This window comes from Tursiops truncatus, chromosome 10, assembly GCF_011762595.2.
Source record: "Tursiops truncatus isolate mTurTru1 chromosome 10, mTurTru1.mat.Y, whole genome shotgun sequence".
Classification (NCBI taxonomy): Eukaryota; Metazoa; Chordata; class Mammalia; order Artiodactyla; family Delphinidae; genus Tursiops; species Tursiops truncatus.
The window spans coordinates 7,810,519-7,830,608 of record NC_047043.1 but is presented as its reverse complement, the minus strand read 5'-3'; the positions used below and the strand labels follow the sequence as shown (position 1 = coordinate 7,830,608).

Here is a 20,090-nt window from a genome sequence, read left to right as displayed (position 1 = left end):
TTAGGTAAAAGTTAAGGAAATCTACGTAAAGTATGAATATCAGGTAATAGTGATAATGTATCGATATTGGCTCATTAATTGTGACAAATGTATTATACTAATGTTATATATTGATTATGTTATATGGGAACTCGGTATTATCTGTAATTTTTCTGTAAAATTAAGACTATTCTAAAAGTAAAAGTTTATTTTTGAAGGGCCCACAAAAGCAAGTTGCAAAAAGATATAATTTCTATTATACATCTCTATAATCAACTCATTTAAAAAAAGCCAGTACATGTGTCTTTGTGTATATTTCCATCGTATACACAAGCACGTGTATATAACCGATGTAGAACTATAGAACTGTGTAGTCCAATAACCACTAGTCACATGTGGCTAAAAATAAGTAACATTTCCTCAGTCACACTGGCCACATTTCAAGTGCCCAGTGGCTAAATTGAGTGGTTACTATCTTGGACAGTGTAGATACAGAACATTTTCATCATTGCAGAAATTCTTTTGGACAGCACTGCCACAGGATATCACCGCACTGAAAAGACACTTCAGAATATACACCAATCAAGTGATTACTCCTGGAGAAAGGAATTCACTTTTTATTCTATATTCTTCTGTATTCTTTCTATTTTTTTTAACCTATGAACTTGATTTTATCATATTTTAAATTTTTTTTATTGAAGCATAGTTGGATTTATGTATTCTTTCTATTCTTATGAACATATATTTTTATTGTTTTTGTAGTTTGAAATGTTTTTCGCTTCAGTTTTTAAACATTTTGCATTAAAAAAATGGTGCATCAGATGTTGTTTAAATGAGTTATTTTCCTCAGTATTTCTGTCATTTTCCATGTGTCTGTTAGAGGCAAAATTTGTTTAGCCAGATTTAGCACTGAAAGGCTGCTCAAAAACGTTGGCATTTGACAATCGAATAATTATGATAATATTAACGTCTTTTTCCTAAATTGTACCTTGATTTTTAAAAAGTAAATAAAGGAGGCAAGAGTAGAAGGCTAACTTCTTCCTTCCTCAGATTTTAAAATGGTTGTACCCAATTTAAATGAAACTGATCTTCCATTATATTCTCTTCTCTATCATTCCCAATTATTCTCCCCAACACTCCACAGAGGAAAAGCTTAATTATTTTTCAGTGGATGGGCATTTTTAGACAAGTATGTGCATATGTATGAATGTATTTATTTGTATTTTTTAGAAAATGTTAGGAGAATTATCTTCAAATGCCAATCAAATAAAAATGCACAATAGCCCCAAAGGTGGAAAACAATATATTAATTTATTTCCAAGAAAACAACACGGAACATCATCGAAAACAAAGTTTTCAGGGCACCTGCAAGGGCTAGCAGAAATCCACTAGTCCAAACACTACACTCTTCCAATATTAAAGTACTTTAGACATAGAAGAAATGACCAACAACGGACATGTAAACATCTTCTATTCCAAAAGATTTCTTGTTCTACAAGAGAAAGATCCAGTGTAAAGCAACCCTTCTTCTCAAGTGGTGTCATGTAAATTAGTTGAAAAAAAAGGTATCTTCAGATTCTGCCTTTAGCTCTGGGTGTGTTCCCTACCCCTGGACTCTTCATCAACCAATACAGTTCCATCTTTTTTTTTTTCAGTAGCAGGAAAAAAGAAGGCTTTACTTCAAAGTCACTAGAAGTCATTAAATTCAAAGTCATTAAATGTGATTAACATTCAACAGGCACAATTACAGAGAAAAATAACGTTGCGTGGATTAAATGTATCATTAATTGTAGTTACTGTTGTTCATTAGAATAAATAAATATCAAGGAACTGGATGGAATATAAGAGTAGACTTCACATTTTTCTGACGTGACAGGACGTTTCCTCAATATTAACACTGAGACCATTCTGGGATGCTAAATATGGCTTTACTTCACCTTCTCTAAATGTTCCACCTCAGGAAATGAACAGAGGAGACCAATAAGAGAATCCCGATTCTCAGACAGATCATGAGAGCTTCCCGAGAGCGTTGTGAGATTTGAAGGCCATGAGACGTAAAGGAGCAAGCAGAGCACCTACAGAACACAATCGGCTGTGGCTTCCGTCTCCTCCTTCCCTTCTCTCTTGGGAATAATCTCTGATTTAGACCTCACTTTGTAATTTCTGATATCCTGGGCCTGGTATCACAGTCTACAACCCCGCACATGAAGGTGTTAAAATACAACCACCCTGTGAGATCCTCTAGAGCAGCCTTTCCAACGTGCACGTTATTGCCAGGACTTTTAGAGTGAAAAAGCTTCTGACTTACTTCTCCTCCTCGTCTCTGCACGTGTCTGGTATATAATAAACACTCAAGAAATACTTATTGACCAGATGCTGAATGAATGAATTGGATACATGAATGGGACGAAGTGACCAAAAGGCTCACACACATTTGAAAGCTTTTAAAAATCCAGGCACTCCTATGACCCCCAGGCATTGCAAAGCTACCCAGAGCACACTATGGACTCCTTAAAGGCTCACGGGACAGAATTTGGTCTCCACTTTGCAGATAAGATCACTTTGGTCAGGGTGGAGAGTAGTGGCAATAAAGGAAAGTGATTTACTCTGAGATATTCAAGGCTTGAGGCTAAACCCATGCAATAGCACCTCTCTTCTAGAAATTCTTCATGCTTCAAGAACTTTTCCATGTTCTCAATGGAAAACAAGAAAGAGGGATCAGAGCACATTCCGACAAATATTCAAGAAACGGATTCCCCCCGGGGGCCTTTTACTGAAGAGGCAGGCAGCGACTGCTGTCTCCAATTCTGTCTCCTGTGAATGGCTTTAAATTCTATCCAGAACTTTAGACACAGGAAACTTGAAAATGCTACTGTTGAAACTCAGGAACAAGATCTAGTTCTCAGTTCTAGGAGCTCAAGTTGTAAAGGAGATTGGTCAGTTACCCAAAAAGCGATTTCTATGCCTACGAGCAGGTAAGCAAAGAGCAGGGGATATCCACCAATGTGTGGCTGGAGATCTGTTATAAAAGATTCCTTCTTCAAAGAAACCCAGTTCTTCTTCTCCTAAATAGTATTATCCACAATTCTCCTTTTCATTAGAACATTTGTATACGATGAAGATCAGATGCAAACCTGAGGACAGTTATTTATCACTGATCAGAACATTAGCCTGATGCAGAGATGAGCGTCAAGAAACTGGCAGAGTGGCCAAAGCGCCAGCATCACTCTGCACAACCACCCTGACAGCATATTTCACGGTGTCCAGAGAATATTTTAACATGTAATAATGTAGTCAGGTCCTGAAGCCATAACCTTGGCCCTGAGACTGTTCATGTAACCCAGGCTAGGTTTTTCTCACAAAGAAAAGCTCTCCTTTCCAGCTGCGATTTTCCTTCAGTCGTGAGTGGCAGTAGATCAAAAATACCAGCTGGGCTGTATTGCAATTTCACTCTGATTTAGGGTTCTTTCTCTAAGCCTCAGCTCTAGGCATTCCACAGTAAGGGGGTACGTAGTGAGCTCAAACTTGTTAGCAAAGAGGCTTGACGAATTAATCAACCACTTTAAGTCTCCGTTTCCATAGATACAAATGCCATGGACGTAGTGGCCTGTAAAAGAAGAGAACAAGAAACAGTGGAAACAGGCTTGTTTTTGAGTCGGGGGTAGTGAGCTTGCAAAATGGTAGGGTTACTGCCTAACTGCTGCGTGGCTAGCACTGTGTCAAGGGCTACAGGATTGTGATGAAACAGGTTGTGCTGGCCCGGCCCACGAGGACGTTAAACTTTCTGCGGGGAGAAAGAGGTACAAACATGCATTTGAAGAAAATGAGAGTTAAATAATACAAAGAAGTAACACACCAGGCATCACAAGGCCGTTCGTGGACCGTATCATGAACTTTGGATTTCATGGATGAGAAGCTCTGGAAGTGTAGAGATGGGAGAAGTCTTGATGGGCTGTATTGGTCAGGTCTCTTCTCTGAGCTCCAGCCTGGTCTAGCCAAGTGCCTACTTTATCTCTCCTCTTAGGTGAGTAATAAACCTCACCCATAGGTCGGGTCTCAAGTCCTTAATCCTCTCCAAGTCTTCCCCATCACAATCCACAGCAAGTCTATTCTTCAGTGCCCTGGGCACTTCTCCCCCTTTTTTTCACACCCCACATCCAATCTGGTAGCAATCCTGTCAGCTCAACCTTCAAAATACTAATAGAATTTGACTACTTTTCACCACCTCCACTACCTGCATCCTAGTCCAAGCCGCCTCCATCTTCCTGTCTGAATTGTTACAATAACTGGTTTCCAGCGCCTCCATTTTTGCCTGTTAGTACATTCCCAGCACAACAGCCAGAGTGATTGTTTTAAATGTAAGCAGAAGATGTCTCTGCTGCTCAAAACCCTCTAATGGCTTTTCATCTCACTTGCAGTAAAAGCCAAATTCCTACCAATGGCATTCAAGACTCCTCAGACTCTCCTGGACTCACCTCCCACCACTTACTCATTCAGTTATAACCTTTAATAACCCTTCCCAGCTCTGTGCTTTGTGACCACCCAGAGGGGTGGGATAGGGAGGGTGGGAGGGAGGGAGATGCAAGAGGGAAGAGATATGGGAACCTATGTATATGTATAACTGATTCACTTTGTTATACAGCAGAAACTAACACACCATTGTAAAGCAATTATACTCCAATAAAGATGTTTAAAAAAAAAACACAAAAACCCTTCCACATTCACATCAGCCACACTGGCCCCCTTGCTGGTCCCAAGCACCCCGGGCATCCATCCGTGTTTGCGCTTTCTCCCCTGTACCACGTCCTGCTACCAGACAGCCTCAAGGCTCCCTCTGGCGCCAGCCAGGGCTCGGCTTCAAGGTCAAGGTCATCTTCTCATATGAGGCTGTCTCTGACCTCCTTCCCTTCTTTCCTGATTCATTTTCCTTTTGACACTTATTACCAAACGTGTGTGTTTGTTTATTGTCCTTCTCCCCAGACTAGAATATAAGCTCCTGAAGAGCTAGAATTTGAGACCATTGTGTTCACTTCTGTGTCTCCAGCATATGGAACAGTGCCTGGTAAATATTAGGTGTTAAATGAATAGTTGTTGAATAAAAGGATAGAGAAGGATGAGTGGAGAGTTCACAGGTGGGTAGAATTGGGAAGCATCAGGCAGATGGATGGGAAAGCATCAGGTGGGAAAATGCCTCTGGAAAATGTAGAGATGAGAATTTTCTGCTAGAATAGAGTTTGTTGGGGAACAGGTTAAAAACAAGGAAGTTGGTACTCTTTCCAGCATTTCTTTGCATATGGTAGAACTATTATGGTTGACTGACTTAAAATAGATGAAAGTTGGGCCTCTTTTATCCCATAAAGGGGTTGGGCCTTTTTATCCCTTTCTTATGAAAGGGCTGGAGAAGTTGTGTTTTTTTTAAATTTATTTTTGGCTGCGTTGGGCCTTCATTGCTGCACACGGCCTTTCTCTAGTTGTGGCGAGCAGGGGCTACTCTTCATTGTGGTGCGCGGGCTTCTCATTGCGGTGGCTTCTCTTGTGGAGCACGGGTTCTAGGAGCACAGGCTTCAGTAGTTGTTGCACGCGGGCTTCAGTAGTTGTGGCTCGCGGGCTCTAGAGTTCAGGTTCAGTAGTTGAGGTGCATGGGCCTAGGTGCTCCGCAGCATGTGGGATCTTCCTGCACCAGGGCTCGAACCTGTGTCCCCTGCACTGGCAGGTGGATTCTTAACCACTGCGCCACCGGGGAAGTCCCTGAAGAACTTTTTTGAATGGAAGAATCAAATGATGAAATAGATTTTAGCAAGATTAATTTTGCAGAGCTTTGCAGGGTACATTAGGAACCAGTCAAGAGACTACAGTAATTGTGTAAACCAGAGAGCAAATCTGTTCAAAGTTAATGGTTGCCATGAGTGGGAAAAGAAGGCTATTAGAGGCAGAGCACAGAAGGACTGACAGGACTTGGTGATTAACTCAATGTGGCTGGAAGGAAGTTCAGTAGACAGAGAAAATCACTGGAGAAAAAAGCCGGAGTTTAAGGAAGTTAAAGAATAACCGGGTAGTGGGTGGGAAGAACTCGGTACATGGGCAGCACGCCCATGCTTAAGAAATGGCAGTGAACAGGAGAGAAGATTCCAGGCTGGATGAAGTAGAGGGTGCCTAGACAGCTTGCTCTTCAGGATAGAGGCAGTAAGTACACCTTTGCTTAGGAAAAGAAACAGCAGAGAGGGAGACACTGAGAATGCAAGAGAGCAATGGGATAATTTAGGGGGATCCACACACAACTGAGACCAGATGCTGACCTTGGTTGTGAGGATAGGTAACTTTTCCTCTTGAAACAGGAAGCAACAATGAGAGAATGGGTCCAAAATGTTCTAAGATGGCGGAAAGGGATGACATGACAAAGGAATTGATAAGGAGATTTTAATCAAATATCTTCAAAGTTCTTCCTAAAGTTGAATTGATCACCTTTTGAGAATAGAAAGGCTGTTGTTTTTGTTTTTGTTTTTTGTGTTTTTTTTTGCGGTACGCGGGCCTCTCACTGCTGTGGCCTCTCCCATCGCGGAGCACAGGGTCCGGACATGCAGGCTCAGCAGTCATGGCTCACGGGCCCAGCCGCTCCGTGGCATGTGGGATCCTCCCGGACCAGGGCACGAACCCGTGTCCCCTGCATCGGCAGGCGGACTCTCAACCACTGCGCCACCAGGGAAGCCCAGAAAGGCTGTTTTAACATAAGATTGGGAGCTTAAAGGTGGGCAGAAAAGCTCAAAAGGTGTACCCCGGGAAGAGTACCAGGACAATAATGACGTAAATAAAAGAGTAAGTAGGCAGCCAGAGGGTCTAGCTGAAGGTAGACAGTGGGTGAATTTAGGGCAGTTCTGTGACGTTCTTCAACAATGTCCTGCTTCAGGAACCACAAATGGCAAAAAGCAGATGACAGGAATGATTACGTGCAGGAATCAGCCTTGTAGGATCAAACAGCAAGGGAACCTAAAATGTTAGCAAGAACAGCACACAACAGCTGACACAGTACACAGGCTGGACGAGGGGTCCTCAGAAAGAAACTGGGAGGAGGAGGAAAGTCGAACCTCTGGAAATTCCAATTTTAAAAAAGCAAACACATTTAAAACAACAACAACAACATATTTCAGATGTGGGGATACAGCAATGAACAAATCGGTCAAAAATCCCAGCCCCGTTGGAGCTTCTGTTCTGTTCTGGGGAGAAAGGCAGTAAAATATATACTATGTAAGTTGGTGAAGGAAACTAGTAGGGTGACAAACAGATAGTAATCAGAGATGGGAGCTCCAGGTTAAAGACCATAGGTCTAGAATGGTACTCTGTGATTTGAAATGCTAAGAGAGTTTGTAAAGTGGGTACACTCACAGGTTTGGAACAAATCCTATTACTCACAGCCAAGCGGAAAAGGTCCAGATTGTATTACTGACTTGCTGGTTTAGCAAAATGTTCTACTTCCTCTGGACTATGTCTTTTTCTTTTCCCTGTATAGTGGTCTGGGGACAAACATTTTTTATGCTATGAACGCTGTAAGGCTTTCAGATGGCATAACAGATACTAAGAGAAGAAAAAAACGAGACATTTGTTTGAGAGGGGCGTGGGCTACCCAAACATCGTACCCTGTGTAGGTTCCTGGCTAGGGGCTATCTTCATGGCCCCTACCTGTCATGTGATCAGTAAAGGTCCCTATAAAAATGCAAACCTGACTTGTCTATACCTTCTCTACTGAGGTAGGTCCTGGATACAGGTGCTGACAAGGAGACTGAAGGTAAAGCTCTACTTGGGGGGGTTGTGTGTGTGGCTGAAACACAGTGGACAGGAGCTTTGGGGGGGGGGGGGCTAGAGCTGTAATGTAATCACATCACATGGGTCCTTGCCGTGGATGTTGGAGTCCTCAAGTATCACAGCTGGAGAAGAGGTGGAGAAGCAGATCAGAGGATGACCAGATCAGAGGATGGTTCTAAAGGGAAGGTGATAGGGGTTATAGAAGGAAGTGGAGAAGGCAACCTATCCCAAATATTGGGACCCTGCCTGATGGATATGGTCCACTTTCTAAGGAGATCAAAGAGCAAAGTACCCTCCTCTCCATCCCCCTCCCCCCACTAGGAGGGCAGGCCACGATGAGAATGCAGGCAGGTGGCAATGAGCTGTCCTCTGGGGAACATGTGGGCTGATTGAGGTAAAGATGTGACTATGCTTAAGAATAGAGTGTGCAGTGACACGAGGATGCTGTCATCCATAATGCAAGGGGACCCCCGAGAGACAGACACCGGAAAGAGGGTGAGTGTAATGGAGAGATGTAGAGAAGCAGCACTTTGGATGTTCTCATCTGAAATGTTAGGTGTAGATAAGATGGGCTGAGGATAGAGCCGTAGACTGAGTGGAAGAGGAGAGGAGGCCAAACTTCGTTACCACAGGGAGAACGGGGCAAACCTTCCTATTCACTCACTCATCCGTTCGCTCAATCACTTATTCACTGTATATATATTTATTGCCTGTTCTTATGGGCTGAATTGTATTTCCCCCAGATTCATATGTTGAAGTCCTAACCTTCCAGCCCCTCAGACTGTAACTGTGTTAGATGTAGGGCCTTTAAAGAAGTAATTAAGTTAAAATGAGGTCATGTGAATGAGCCCTAATCCAATATGACTGGTGTCCTTATAAGAAGAGATTAGGACACAGACACACAGAGGGTAGGTCACGTGAGCACACAGGGAGAAGACGGCCATCTACAAGTCAAAGAGAGAGGCCTCAGAAGAAACCAAACCTGCTGACACATTGATCTCGGACTTCCAGCCTCCAGGACCGTGAGGAAACAAATTTCTGTGGTTTAAAACAGAAAGTCAAGTCTATGGTACTTTGTTATGTTAGTCCTAGTCAACAAATACACATGCCCACCATGTACCAGGCAAGAGTTCGAATATACACCAGGACTGATGAAAAGCCTTCTTTACAAGGTTCTGTAGCAATGAAAACTCCTTGTTTTCTAGTTCTTATCCACTTGGAGGGGAAACCTCTCTTGTTGCTGTCACCTGCCATCATGCCAGAGCTGCAGCAAACACCTCCAAGCCACCTGGAAACCTGTCCGTAGGGAGAGCAGAGGCGGACATGAGGGATGGGAGTCAGTGGTAAGAACATGACGTCACTTCTCATCCTGACCACTGTCTCCTCATAACCGCTGCATGCCCAAAGGAGCAGAAAGAGGAATGAATAATAAGGAAAAGGCAGAAACTTGCAAGAAGAAAGCACCGTTACAATTTGAACCCACCTCTACATCTCCCTAGGAAATTATAAGCTGGAGAATGTCTTTACGACACTTAGATTTACTTTTCAAGGACTGTGTCTTGAAGCCTCTTGCTACTCTGTTTAATAATTCACAGATTGGTCTAAATGAACCAGCAGGGCTCTCTGTGAGAACCCCTGTATTCCACAACCTTCATGCCAATACCAACAAGCAGTGTGGCCTCACAGTTTCAAATGAATGCCTCACCGTGGCAGCCTCCGTGTTTATCTTCCATGTCAAACCACTTTACAGCTCTGAGATTCCCGGCCCACGATGCGTTTGGCATGGAGCCAGGAACACCTGCAATGTTGATAAAGAAGAAAAGCAGAAATGAGAACCAAGAAAGAGAGGTGTCAATTTCATCAGTTAAGCTTCCAAGTCATGTTTATTTTCTCCCAGTATATTATCTTTCATTTCAGATTTTTCATCATTGGTACAAAACCCCACAGGCTTATGGTGCGAATAGTTGGTAGTTATGGATCTAGACTTGCCACCAGTAAAAACAATCCATTGGTTTTTTTCATAATTTGTGCCCAAGCCTGCAAGAAATGCCACTGCATGAAAACATAATGCAGATGAAGAAGCTGGAGATTTTTGGTCTCAATGCCTTTTAATTAAATTTACTTTTTAAGGGACTTCCCTGGTGGTTCAGTGGTTAAGAATCCACCTGCCAATGCAGGAGACACGGGTTTGAGACCTGGCCTGGGAAGATCCCACATTCCACAGAGCAACTAAGCTCGTGCGCCACAACTACTGAGCCCCCATGCCACAACTACTGAAGCCTGTGCACCTAGAACCCGTGCTCCACAAGAGAAGCCACCACAATGAGAAGCCCGCGCACAGCAACGAAAAGTAGCCCCTGCTTGCCACAACTAGAGAAAGCCCGCGTGCAGCAAAGAAGACCCAATGCAGCCAAAAAATAAATAATAATAATATTATTTAAAAAAAATAAATTTACTTTAAAAAATTTTATTGGAGTACAGTTGATTTACAATGTTGTGTTAGTTTCAAGTGTACAGCAAAGTGAATCAGATATGTATTTCCATTCTTTTTCAGATTCTTTTCCCATATAGGTTATTACAAAATATTGAGTAGAATTCCCTGTGATATACAGTAGCTCCTTATTAGTTATCTATTTAATATATAGTAGTGTGTGTATGTTAATCCCAGTCTCCTAATTTATCACTTCCCCCCATGTTTCCCCTTTGGTAACCATAAGTTTAATTTTGAGATCTGTGAGTCTGTTTCTGTTTTGTAAATAAGTTCATTTGTATCATTTTTAAAATTAGATTCCACATATAAGTGATATCATATGATATTTGTATTTCTCTGTCTGACTTACTTCACTTAGTATGATAATCTCTAACTCCACTCATGTTGCTGGAAATGGCATTATTTCATTCTTTTTTATGGCTAAGTAATATTCCATTGTATATATGTACCAAGCAAGTCTTCTTTCTCCATTCCTCTGTCAATGAACATTTAGGTTGCTTCCATGTCTCGGCTATTGTAAATAGTGCTATTATCAAAAAATTTTAGGACTTCCCAGATAACATTTATCTTAAAGTGAAAGCTCAGAAAACAGGCCACTCGATGTCTTTAGTGCTAATAAGTGAGAGAGATTCCAGGGTCGCTCCTATATGAAGTTTGCAATATTAGACATATGGAACTCAAGCAATCTTTTAACACAATATCTTTTTTATATGCTGAAGTTCTTGTTGAGCATTTGGTGTTGCCAACCACTGTGCTGGGCAGTAAGGGATAGTGTAAGTGACAAGACACAATTCCTGATCTTCCAGTAAAGATGATGAGCCCCCAAGCAATGGTTTTTTTTTTTTTTGGCTGTGTTGGGCCTTCGTTGCTGTGCACGGGCTTTCTCTAGTTGCAGCGAGCAGGGGCTACTCTTCACTGCAGTGTGCAGGCTTCTCATTGCAGTGCCTTCTCTTGTTGCGGAACACAGGCTCTAGGCACGCGGGCTCAGCAGCTGCAGCACGTGGGCTCAGTAGCTGTGGCTCGCGGGCTCTAGAGCACAGGCTCAGTAGCTGTGGCGCACAGGCTTAGTTGCTGTGCGGCATGTGGGATCTTCCCGGACCAGGGCGCGAACCCGTGTCCCCTGCATTGCCAGGTGGATTCTCAACCACTGTGCCACCAGGGAAGCCCAAGCAATGGGTTTTGAGCTTTGAGTTTTTCCTAGACTGGTGTGCACTGATCTACCCATCTTCTCTATTTCTTTCAGTTGTTCTTTTGACCAAAAGTTGCTGACCAATACTTGCTGATGCATTACCAATTAATATTTAGCTCACCTTTGAACTGTAAAAAGCCTTTAAAAGGGAGAGGAGGGCATTAGGCTGCCATTCTGCTAAACCAGAGCTTTTCCATGTTGGCACTATTAACAACGTAAGCTGGACAACTCCTTGTTGTAGAATTTTGCATTGTGTGATGTTTAGCAGCATCTCTGGACTCCACCCACCTGATGCCAGTAATACATATCCCCCCAGTTGTGACAATCAAAAATATCTTCAGATATTGCCGAATGTCCCCTGGTGATGCAAAATTTCCCTATTTGAGGAACACTGTGCTATCTCCAATAACCTCCATCTCAATAAATTTTGGATGGGTCACAGAGATTGAAGGGTCCATTTAATCACATACAGTAGGACTTCCCTGGTGGCGCAGTGGTTAAGGATCCGCCTGCCAGTGCAGGGGACACAGGTTCAAGCCCTGGTCCAGGAAGATGCCACATGCCACAGAGCAACTAAGCCCGTGTGCCACAACTACTGAGCCTGCGCTCTGGAGCCCACGAGCCACAACTACTGAACTGTAGCCCGTGCACCTAGAGCTCATGCTCTGCAACAAGAGAAGCCACCGCAGTGAGAAGCCCGCACACTGCAACGAAGAGAAGCCCCAGCTCGCTGCAACTAGAGAAAAGCCCAGGCACAGCAATGAAGACTGAACGCAGCCAAAAAAAAAAAAAAATTTGTTAAGAACAAAGGTATGGATACCAAGGGGGAAAGGGGTGGCTTGGGAGGAATTGGGAGACTGGGATTGACACACATACATTGTTGTTATCATGTATAAAATGGACAACTGATGGGAACATGCTGTATAGCACAGGGAACTCACCTAGTGCACTGTGGTAACCTAAATGGAAGGGAAGTCCAGAAGGGAGGGGATATCTGTATGCGTATGGCTGATACATTCTGTTGTGCAGTGGAGGCTGACACAACATGGTAAAGCAACCATACTCCAATAAAACTTAGTTACAAATTTTTTTTTCCTCTTTAAAAACACTCATGAAAACGTGCATTTTCAGACAGAAAAAAAGCCCTGTTCTTTTGCCCTCATGTCACATAATAATATACGAGGATTTAAATCAAGTATCGTACTAAGGTCTCCCAGCCCAGCTAAAATTAAATTTTGCACAGCCTTTTCTGAAAATGGTATGAGTCATCACCCCTAAGGGCTCTCTATCAGGCAGGATTCTTTTCTTGCTGCCAAACTTGTAAAGTTTGTTTATAAATGTGGAGTACTCAAGAAAAACACTCTTTATTAAGCAATATTTCTTCCTATTGTTTTAGTTTGCATTTAATACTTTAAAAGTTACTTTACTGCTTGCCTATCCAAAAAGAAGCTTCTTTATTTTGTTCTTAGGACACATTTTTAAAGAATTTAGAATAAAACTCGCCTTGGTTAGGTTAGGGGGTGGGGAGAGGGCAGTTTGGAAAGCAAAGAGATAATCTGGTATATTGACTCATGTCAGCAAGATTAGCTGATGTGATTTTTGTGTCTATTTTGATTAAATAACTATAGCAGAAAAGTATGAATAAAACATTGCCATGACAAAAGGTCCCTTAACCTCTTCTAAAGGATTGCATTTTTAAAAGGACAAAATATTTTTCTTCCTTTTCATTCTCATTAATATTGATCATCACAAACTCTTATTCTGAAACACATTCCATTATTCTAGAGATAAGACCATGACATTTATAATTAATGACTGTTGTCTTTAAAATAAACACATAGGGAGTTCCCCAGTGGTCCAGTGGTTAGGACTCTTGTGCTTCTGCTGCTGCGGGCCCAGGTTCAATCCCTGGTCCGGGAACTAAGATCCCACAAGCTGCATGGCGTGGCCAAGAAAAAAAACAAACAAAAAACCCCCCACGCATAACACCTATTAACCTTCTGCTAATAAAATTACAAACCTCAACTTCCATACTTTCTATTTGATGATAAATCTCAAACATGTTTGTTTAAATACTATTCATGTTGTGCTTTAAAAATAACATTTGTAGGAGCAGAAGTAGGGAGAGGGACAAACACAGACAATGTTGAATTCTACTTTGGTTTTTTGTGTTGTTGCTTTTTGTTTTTTTTGCAAAGAGCCCATGAGGCACAGCCATATCCGGCAGGAATGGGAATAGACCCTTGCTTCTGAAATGTGGTTCTTGGACTGAGAGCTTCAATATCACCTGGAAGTTTGTTAGAAATGTAGCATCTCGGGCCCCGCCCAGACCTCCTGCACCAGAATCAGCATCTTCACAAGGTCCCCAGAAGATTCCTGTGCACAGTCAAGCCTGGGCTACAGTCGACACTGCCAAGGACCCAGCTTCATTTCCTCCTTTCCTGGAAGTCCTCCCCTCAGCCTTCATCAAGCTTCCAGGTAGCTTTTCATCCTCCTATTCTCACTCAAATTCTGCTCTTATGAAGGAAGCTGGTACTTACATCCTAGTGCCCTCTGCTGAGAATACAGCTGACCCTGAACAACACGGGTTTGAACTGCGAGGGTCCATTCACGTGCAGATTCTTTTCAGTAGTAAGTACTACAGTCTTTTGCAATAGGAGGTTGGTTGAATCCATGGATGCAGAGCCTTGGATTCAGAGTAACCTTGGATACAGGGGAACCTCAGATACAGAGGACACTCAGACACACAGGAAACTTGGGTACAGAGGGCCAGCTGTAAGTCATACTCGGATTTTCGGGAGTCTGCCCCCCGACCTCTGCGTTGTCCAAGGGTCAACTGTTTATGCATTTGAACCTCGAGATCACCTCCTTGAAGACAATCAGCCCACCTGTTGCTGGGAAAAGCTGAGCTGAGTGGAGGGCCAGTTGTCACGGTGCCTTTGACTCCACAGCATTTGGCCCAGCATTCGGAGATACTGATCAACCTTAAAGGAATGGTGAGTGTGGCGCGCAAGGGATGTGCCACCGCCTTAGGCTTTGGTGCTGATGGTGAGGACCGCTTAGCTGTGTGTAGACCAGACAGGCCTGGTTACCACCTTGGCTTCCCAGTAGGCCACCATACTTGAAGGTATAATAACGTCCTACTTCTCAGTATTGAAAAATATTTCTTTTACCCTCTTAGCAAGGGCCAACCCATTTCAGTTTGCCCTACAGCAACTGCCTAGGTGGCCACCAATCATTGATTCTCCACATCTGTCCTGCCTTGCACAACTAGTTTAGGGAGAGATCAAACACTCAGCAAGACTCTGGTGACAGCTCTATTCGAATACTTCGTAGGTATCCCTTGCTTATTATTTTGAGCAGATAATGGCAAGCGAAAGATTGAACAGCCTGAATATACAGTGTGACCACTATTCAGTAAGCAGTTCAATCTGTCTTAGGTTAAAACATACATGGAAACCCCAAAGCTACTGATCCCATTACTTGTGCCAACGTCCAGTTGCTCCTTTCACTCCCGTAAAAACATCTACTATGGGGCTTCCCTGGTGGCACAGTGGTTAAGAATCCACCTGTCAACGCAGGGGACACGGGTTCGAGCCCTGGTCTGGGAAGATCCCACATGCCGCGGAGCAACTAAGCACGTGCGCCACAACTACTGAGCCTGCGTGCCACAACTACTGAGCCTGCTCTCTAGACCCCGTGCTCCACAACGAGAAGCCACCGCAATGAGAAGCCCGAGCACTGCAACGAAGAGTAGCCCCCGCTCGCCGCAACTAGAGAAAGCCGGCGCGCAGCACCAAAGACCCAATGCAGCCAAAAAAAAACCACAAAACCCTACTGAAATGATCCACTAATGGGATATACTACTATATCCCACGATACATATTATATATATACTATATATTTTTAAAATACTGGACTAGGTGATTGTGTTAGTATTGTTGCTCTTATAATTATGATTGTTTGTCAGAAGGGTAGTTATGGGGTATGTGGGTAGACGTCTACCTCAAACCACAAGTATCCTAGGAAGCATCTATTTTGCCTTATTTTTAGGACCGGGCAAAAAGGACACTAATCGTATCAGAGAAAACATTTTAAACTATAAAATCCAATTCTCTCATTTGCTCTTCAGAGACTTATTTAAACAAAAGATTTGAGATAGTGTTTACAGAGTAAGCAGGAATGTTTTCTTAGGGCTTCGCCTTTATTGGACAAATAACTGCATTTGTTGAATAAACGAATGTGTTTCTTTGAAACGCAAGTTTTATTTGTACTGACTTGAGTTTCTCCTTATTGTTCTTACACAGCGTGGTCCCCATTTGGGGATACATATATGTGGTAACAAATCCCAGCACCTGCTTATTATTTAAGCTCAGATGCATACTTCTTAGCTTGTTAAATAAGCAAGAATTTTGGTTTTAAATGTCAAAAGTCAACGCTGGTGTCAGTGTATTGAAAGAGGTTTTCTCACAACTTCATGGTGGTGCAGGAAATGGGCAAAACTCTGGAAAATCAATTTAGAAAAGGAGGAGAAGCCACTATAATCACCAATTCCCTCTGGCCTTTTAAGCCACTAGTTTCACAATAAGCTAAGGAAATAACTTTTTCAATGTGAAAATCTGTACATGAAGGTGTTCATTATGGTATTATTTATGCATAAAGACTACCAGCAGAGGCTCTGAAGTCAGATGGTTGACATGTATGGAAAAGCATTTCTTCTACCCTCTTAGCAAGGGCCAACCCTTTTCAGTTTGCCCTACAGCAATTGCCTGGGTAGCCAACAGTCATCTGTTCTCCACATCTGTCCTGTCTGGTACAGCTGGCATAGGGAGGAGATAAAACACTCAACAAGACGGGAACACTCAACAAATCCCAGTGTGTGACCTAACAGTTACGGTAATCTCTTTAAGACATCATGTATCAATACTAATCTTCAAAACCTCACAGGGTGGGAAGGGTAAGCTGGGACGAAGTGAGAGAGTGGCATGGACATATATACACTACCAACTATAAAATAGGTAGCTAGTGGGAAGCAGCCGCATAGCACAGGGAGATCAGCTCCGTGCTTTGTGACCACCTAGAGGGATGGGATAGGGAGGGTGGGAGGGAGACGCAAGAGGGAGGCGATATGGGGATATATGTATGCATATAGCTGATTCACTTTGTTATACAGCAGAAACTCACACACCATTGTAAAGCAATTACACTCTAATAAAGATGTTAAAAGAAACCTCACAGGGTTTTGTTAGTGTTAAATAAGATAATGTATGTGCTGTGTTTAGCATAGTGCCTGGCAGGCTTAACTAAATAAATGGTTGCAAGTATAATCATTCTATTAAAATCACGGGGGGAGGGGGGGATGGAGTAGCTGTGGAAGAGACTACTTTTTTACTATAACCTAAAGCAAGTTTCTCAGCCTCGGTACTACTGGCATTTAGACTGGATAATTGTTTGCTGTGGAGACTGTCCTGTGCACCGTATTGGGTTGTCCAAAAAGTTCGTTCGGGTTTTTCAGTAACATCTTTACCCAACCCAACAGGATGTTTAAGCAACATCCCTGGCCTTTACCCACGAGATGCCAGTGGCATCTACAGCTGCCCCCCACCCTGAACCCCCAGCTGTGACAACCAAAAATGTTTCCAGATATTGCCAAATATCCTCTGGGGAGCAAAACTGCCCCTGGTTTGAGGTGATTTTTAGAAATAAAAAGGTACATTTGTTTCCGCTTACCAATGGTTCATTAACCACTTAGGATTTTTAACACATGAAACTTACAAAAAGTGATCCTCTTTCATTTCCTGTGGATGTTTTTTTAGAATTCTGTAGTCCCTGAGATCATGACCTCTCAGTGTTCACCTCTGATAATTGCCAACAAATTAACTATGGTTGTAAAAGGAAAAAATGAAATGAGGAAGAGAAACGTAGCATTTTACACTGGAAGGGATTTTAGAAATTTTCATGTTTTAATATTTTAATATGGTCCCTTCATTGCCAAGTTGTGCAAACCAGAGCCTAGAACATTTAAGTGAATTGCCCGGGAGTGTGAACATGCTAAATTACTCGTCGATTTTGTTTCAAGATAATTTATTCACTCATTCAAACAGTTTCCTTGAGGGCCTCCTGTGTTCCACAGGAGATGCTGGGGGTAAAGCCACAAATTAGATGCTCTGGGAACTTTCGGCCCAGAGTACCCAGAAGGGTTTATATTTATTGGTATTGATTTACTGATACTGATATTTTGGGCTAGCATATCCAGAAAGGTTTATATGTATTGATATTTTAATTTTTTTACTTTTATTGATGTATAGTTGATTTACAGTGCTATATTAGTTTCAGGTGCATAGCACAGTGATTCAGTTATATCCTCCACCTTTGTGATGAATCCCAAGACTCACGTTCATCCCTTCCAGCTAGAACTGTTGAAATTTTGTGCAGTACGGGAGCCCCCAGCCTATTCCAATCTATATCGGCAGCTCTGCAAGTTTTACCTGGCTTTAAAAAACAAAAAAACAATTATAAAGCTATTTAAAAGGAATTTTGGGGCTTCCCTGGTGGCGCAGTGGTTGTGAGTCCGCCTGCCGACGCAGGGGACGCGGGTTCGTGCCCCAGTTGGGGAAGATCCCACATGCCGCAGAGCGGCTGGGCCCGTGAGCCATGGCCGCTGAGCCTGCGTGTCCGGAGCCTGTGCTCCGCAACGGGAGAGGCCACAACAGTGAGAGCCCCGCGTACCGCAAAAAAAAAAAAAAAAAGGAATTTTTTTTTTTTAACTTCGATCAATAGTGGTGAAGCACAGAAATCCAATTCTTGTGCCCCCATCCAGAATGAATCAGAAACTCTGGGGATAGGACACAGCAGATTTTATTTCTAGAAGACCTTCATTTTAACAAGGCTTTAGAAAAGCCTCCATCAAAAGGTAGATGGGTAGGGACTTCCCTGGTGGCACAGTGGTTAAGAATCTGCCTGCCAATGCAGGGGACACCAGGGTTCGAGCCCTGGTCCAGGAAGATCCCACATGCCGGGGAGCAACTAAACCGGTGCACCACAACTACTGAGCCTGCACTCTAGAGCCCGTGAGCCACAACTACTGAGCTCACGTGCCACAACTACTGAAGCCCATGGGCCTAGAGCCTATGCTCCACAGCAAGAGAAGCCACCACAATGAGAAGCCTGCACACCACAACGAAGAGTAGCCCCTGCTTGCTGCAACCAGAGAAAGTCGGTGCACAGCAATGAAGACCCAACGCAGCCAAAAATAAAATTTAAAAGAAAGAAAACCAAAAAAGTAGATAAAAAAGTGGATGGGTAGGGACTTCTCCAGTGGTCCAGTGGTTAAGACTCCGTGCTCCCAATGCAGGGGGCCCGGGTTTGATCCCTGGTCAGGGAACTAGATCCTGCATGCTGCAACTAAGACCCGGCGCAGCCAAATAAATAAATATTAAAAAAAAAAAAAAAAGTAGATGGGTAGAATTTGAGACGGATCTTGAATGACGGGGAGAGTGTGATGAGCTCAAAGTATTGCCTAGGAAGCAACCCCACAGTCATTGTTTGGAGGTAAAAATGGCTTGAGGATCTGAGAAGAGCACAGAACTTCACCCCTCCCGTGGCTGGCCTACAATTATATTAACAGAGAATGAAAAGTATTTTAAAAAAATCAAACTTTAAGAACAATTTCTCTTCTACAAAGTATTGCTTCCAGGGGCGCAGAGCAAGTTCCTGAACTCTAGCTCTCTGAGAATAAACTTGGATAAATGATTTGTCTTTCAGCATCTTCTCTCTGTACTTTGTTTTGAAGAGTTTGGTCTGTGTGGGTACACGTTGTACTTTTTAATATGCCAAAGCGAAATAAGTCTCCTTTCATCTGATTTGCTTGTCTTTAGTGCAAAATTATGCGAATTCAATGTAGAAAAGAAAGAAATACTGAAATGAAGAGCAACTGGGTTCATTTATATGCACTATTCTGTGTCATTATTTCTCTAGTACTGTTCAAGGAGCCCTGATCATTCTTTTTTTCTTTGTAACTTTCCTCAAGTTATTCTGTTTTCTTGAGACTGTGAAGTTTTGTGAGTCAAGTATGAGACAATAGCAAATTCATGATGATGATGTCTCATGAAAGTTTGAGACTGAGTGGCCACATTTAAAGGAGTGGGCCTTTTATTTCAAGGTTCATGAAAGCACCTGGAAGAAAAAACTCACATGGTAGCGTCTGCCCACTGTTGGTTGGCAAACCATTCACTCCGAGGTGGTAAGAGTATCTGATGGGGGAGCTGCGTCAGGCAGGGCTGACTTCTGGCATGAACAGGAGGGAAGTACTCTCCTGTTAGACTTTTATCAGACATTCCAGAAATACCATAATGTCTTTGATAGATCTATCCTCAGACAAGCAGCCAGATAACTAGCAAATACTCTGGACATGGTTGAGCAAAAGGGGAAGGAAAGGAGGAAGAAGAGGAAGAAAGAATTTGAAGTCATGTTTTCAAACTTCAGAATATATCAAAGCTTTCTGGAGTGCTTAAAATAAAAACTGTTGGGTTCTAGTCTCAGAGTTTCTTTTTTCTTTGTTTCTAAATTGAGGTACAATCGCCATATAACATTATATTAGTTTCAGGTGTACAATATAATGATTTGATACTTGTA

The 20,090-nt window shown here is 42.7% G+C and overlaps 1 protein-coding gene across 20 annotated transcripts in view; it reads right to left on the bottom strand.

Annotated features, from left to right (window-relative positions):
- GCNT2 (glucosaminyl (N-acetyl) transferase 2 (I blood group)) overlaps nt 1-20,090 on the bottom strand; it is a 148,112-nt gene that overhangs the window by 20,666 nt on the left and 107,356 nt on the right. For 11 of the 20 annotated variants that reach the window (XM_073810317.1, XM_073810315.1, XM_073810322.1 and 8 more), the window contains one exon: nt 9,482-9,574. The exons of 1 other annotated variant lie outside the window; for it this stretch is intronic. In XM_073810317.1, coding sequence (XP_073666418.1) covers nt 9,482-9,574 — 93 coding nt within the window. Of the gene's footprint in view, nt 1-1,269; nt 3,587-8,820; nt 9,073-9,460; nt 9,575-20,090 lie in introns of those variants that run through there. 8 more of the 20 variants (XM_073810314.1, XM_019945042.3, XM_019945043.3 and 5 more) reach the window with 4 other exon arrangements.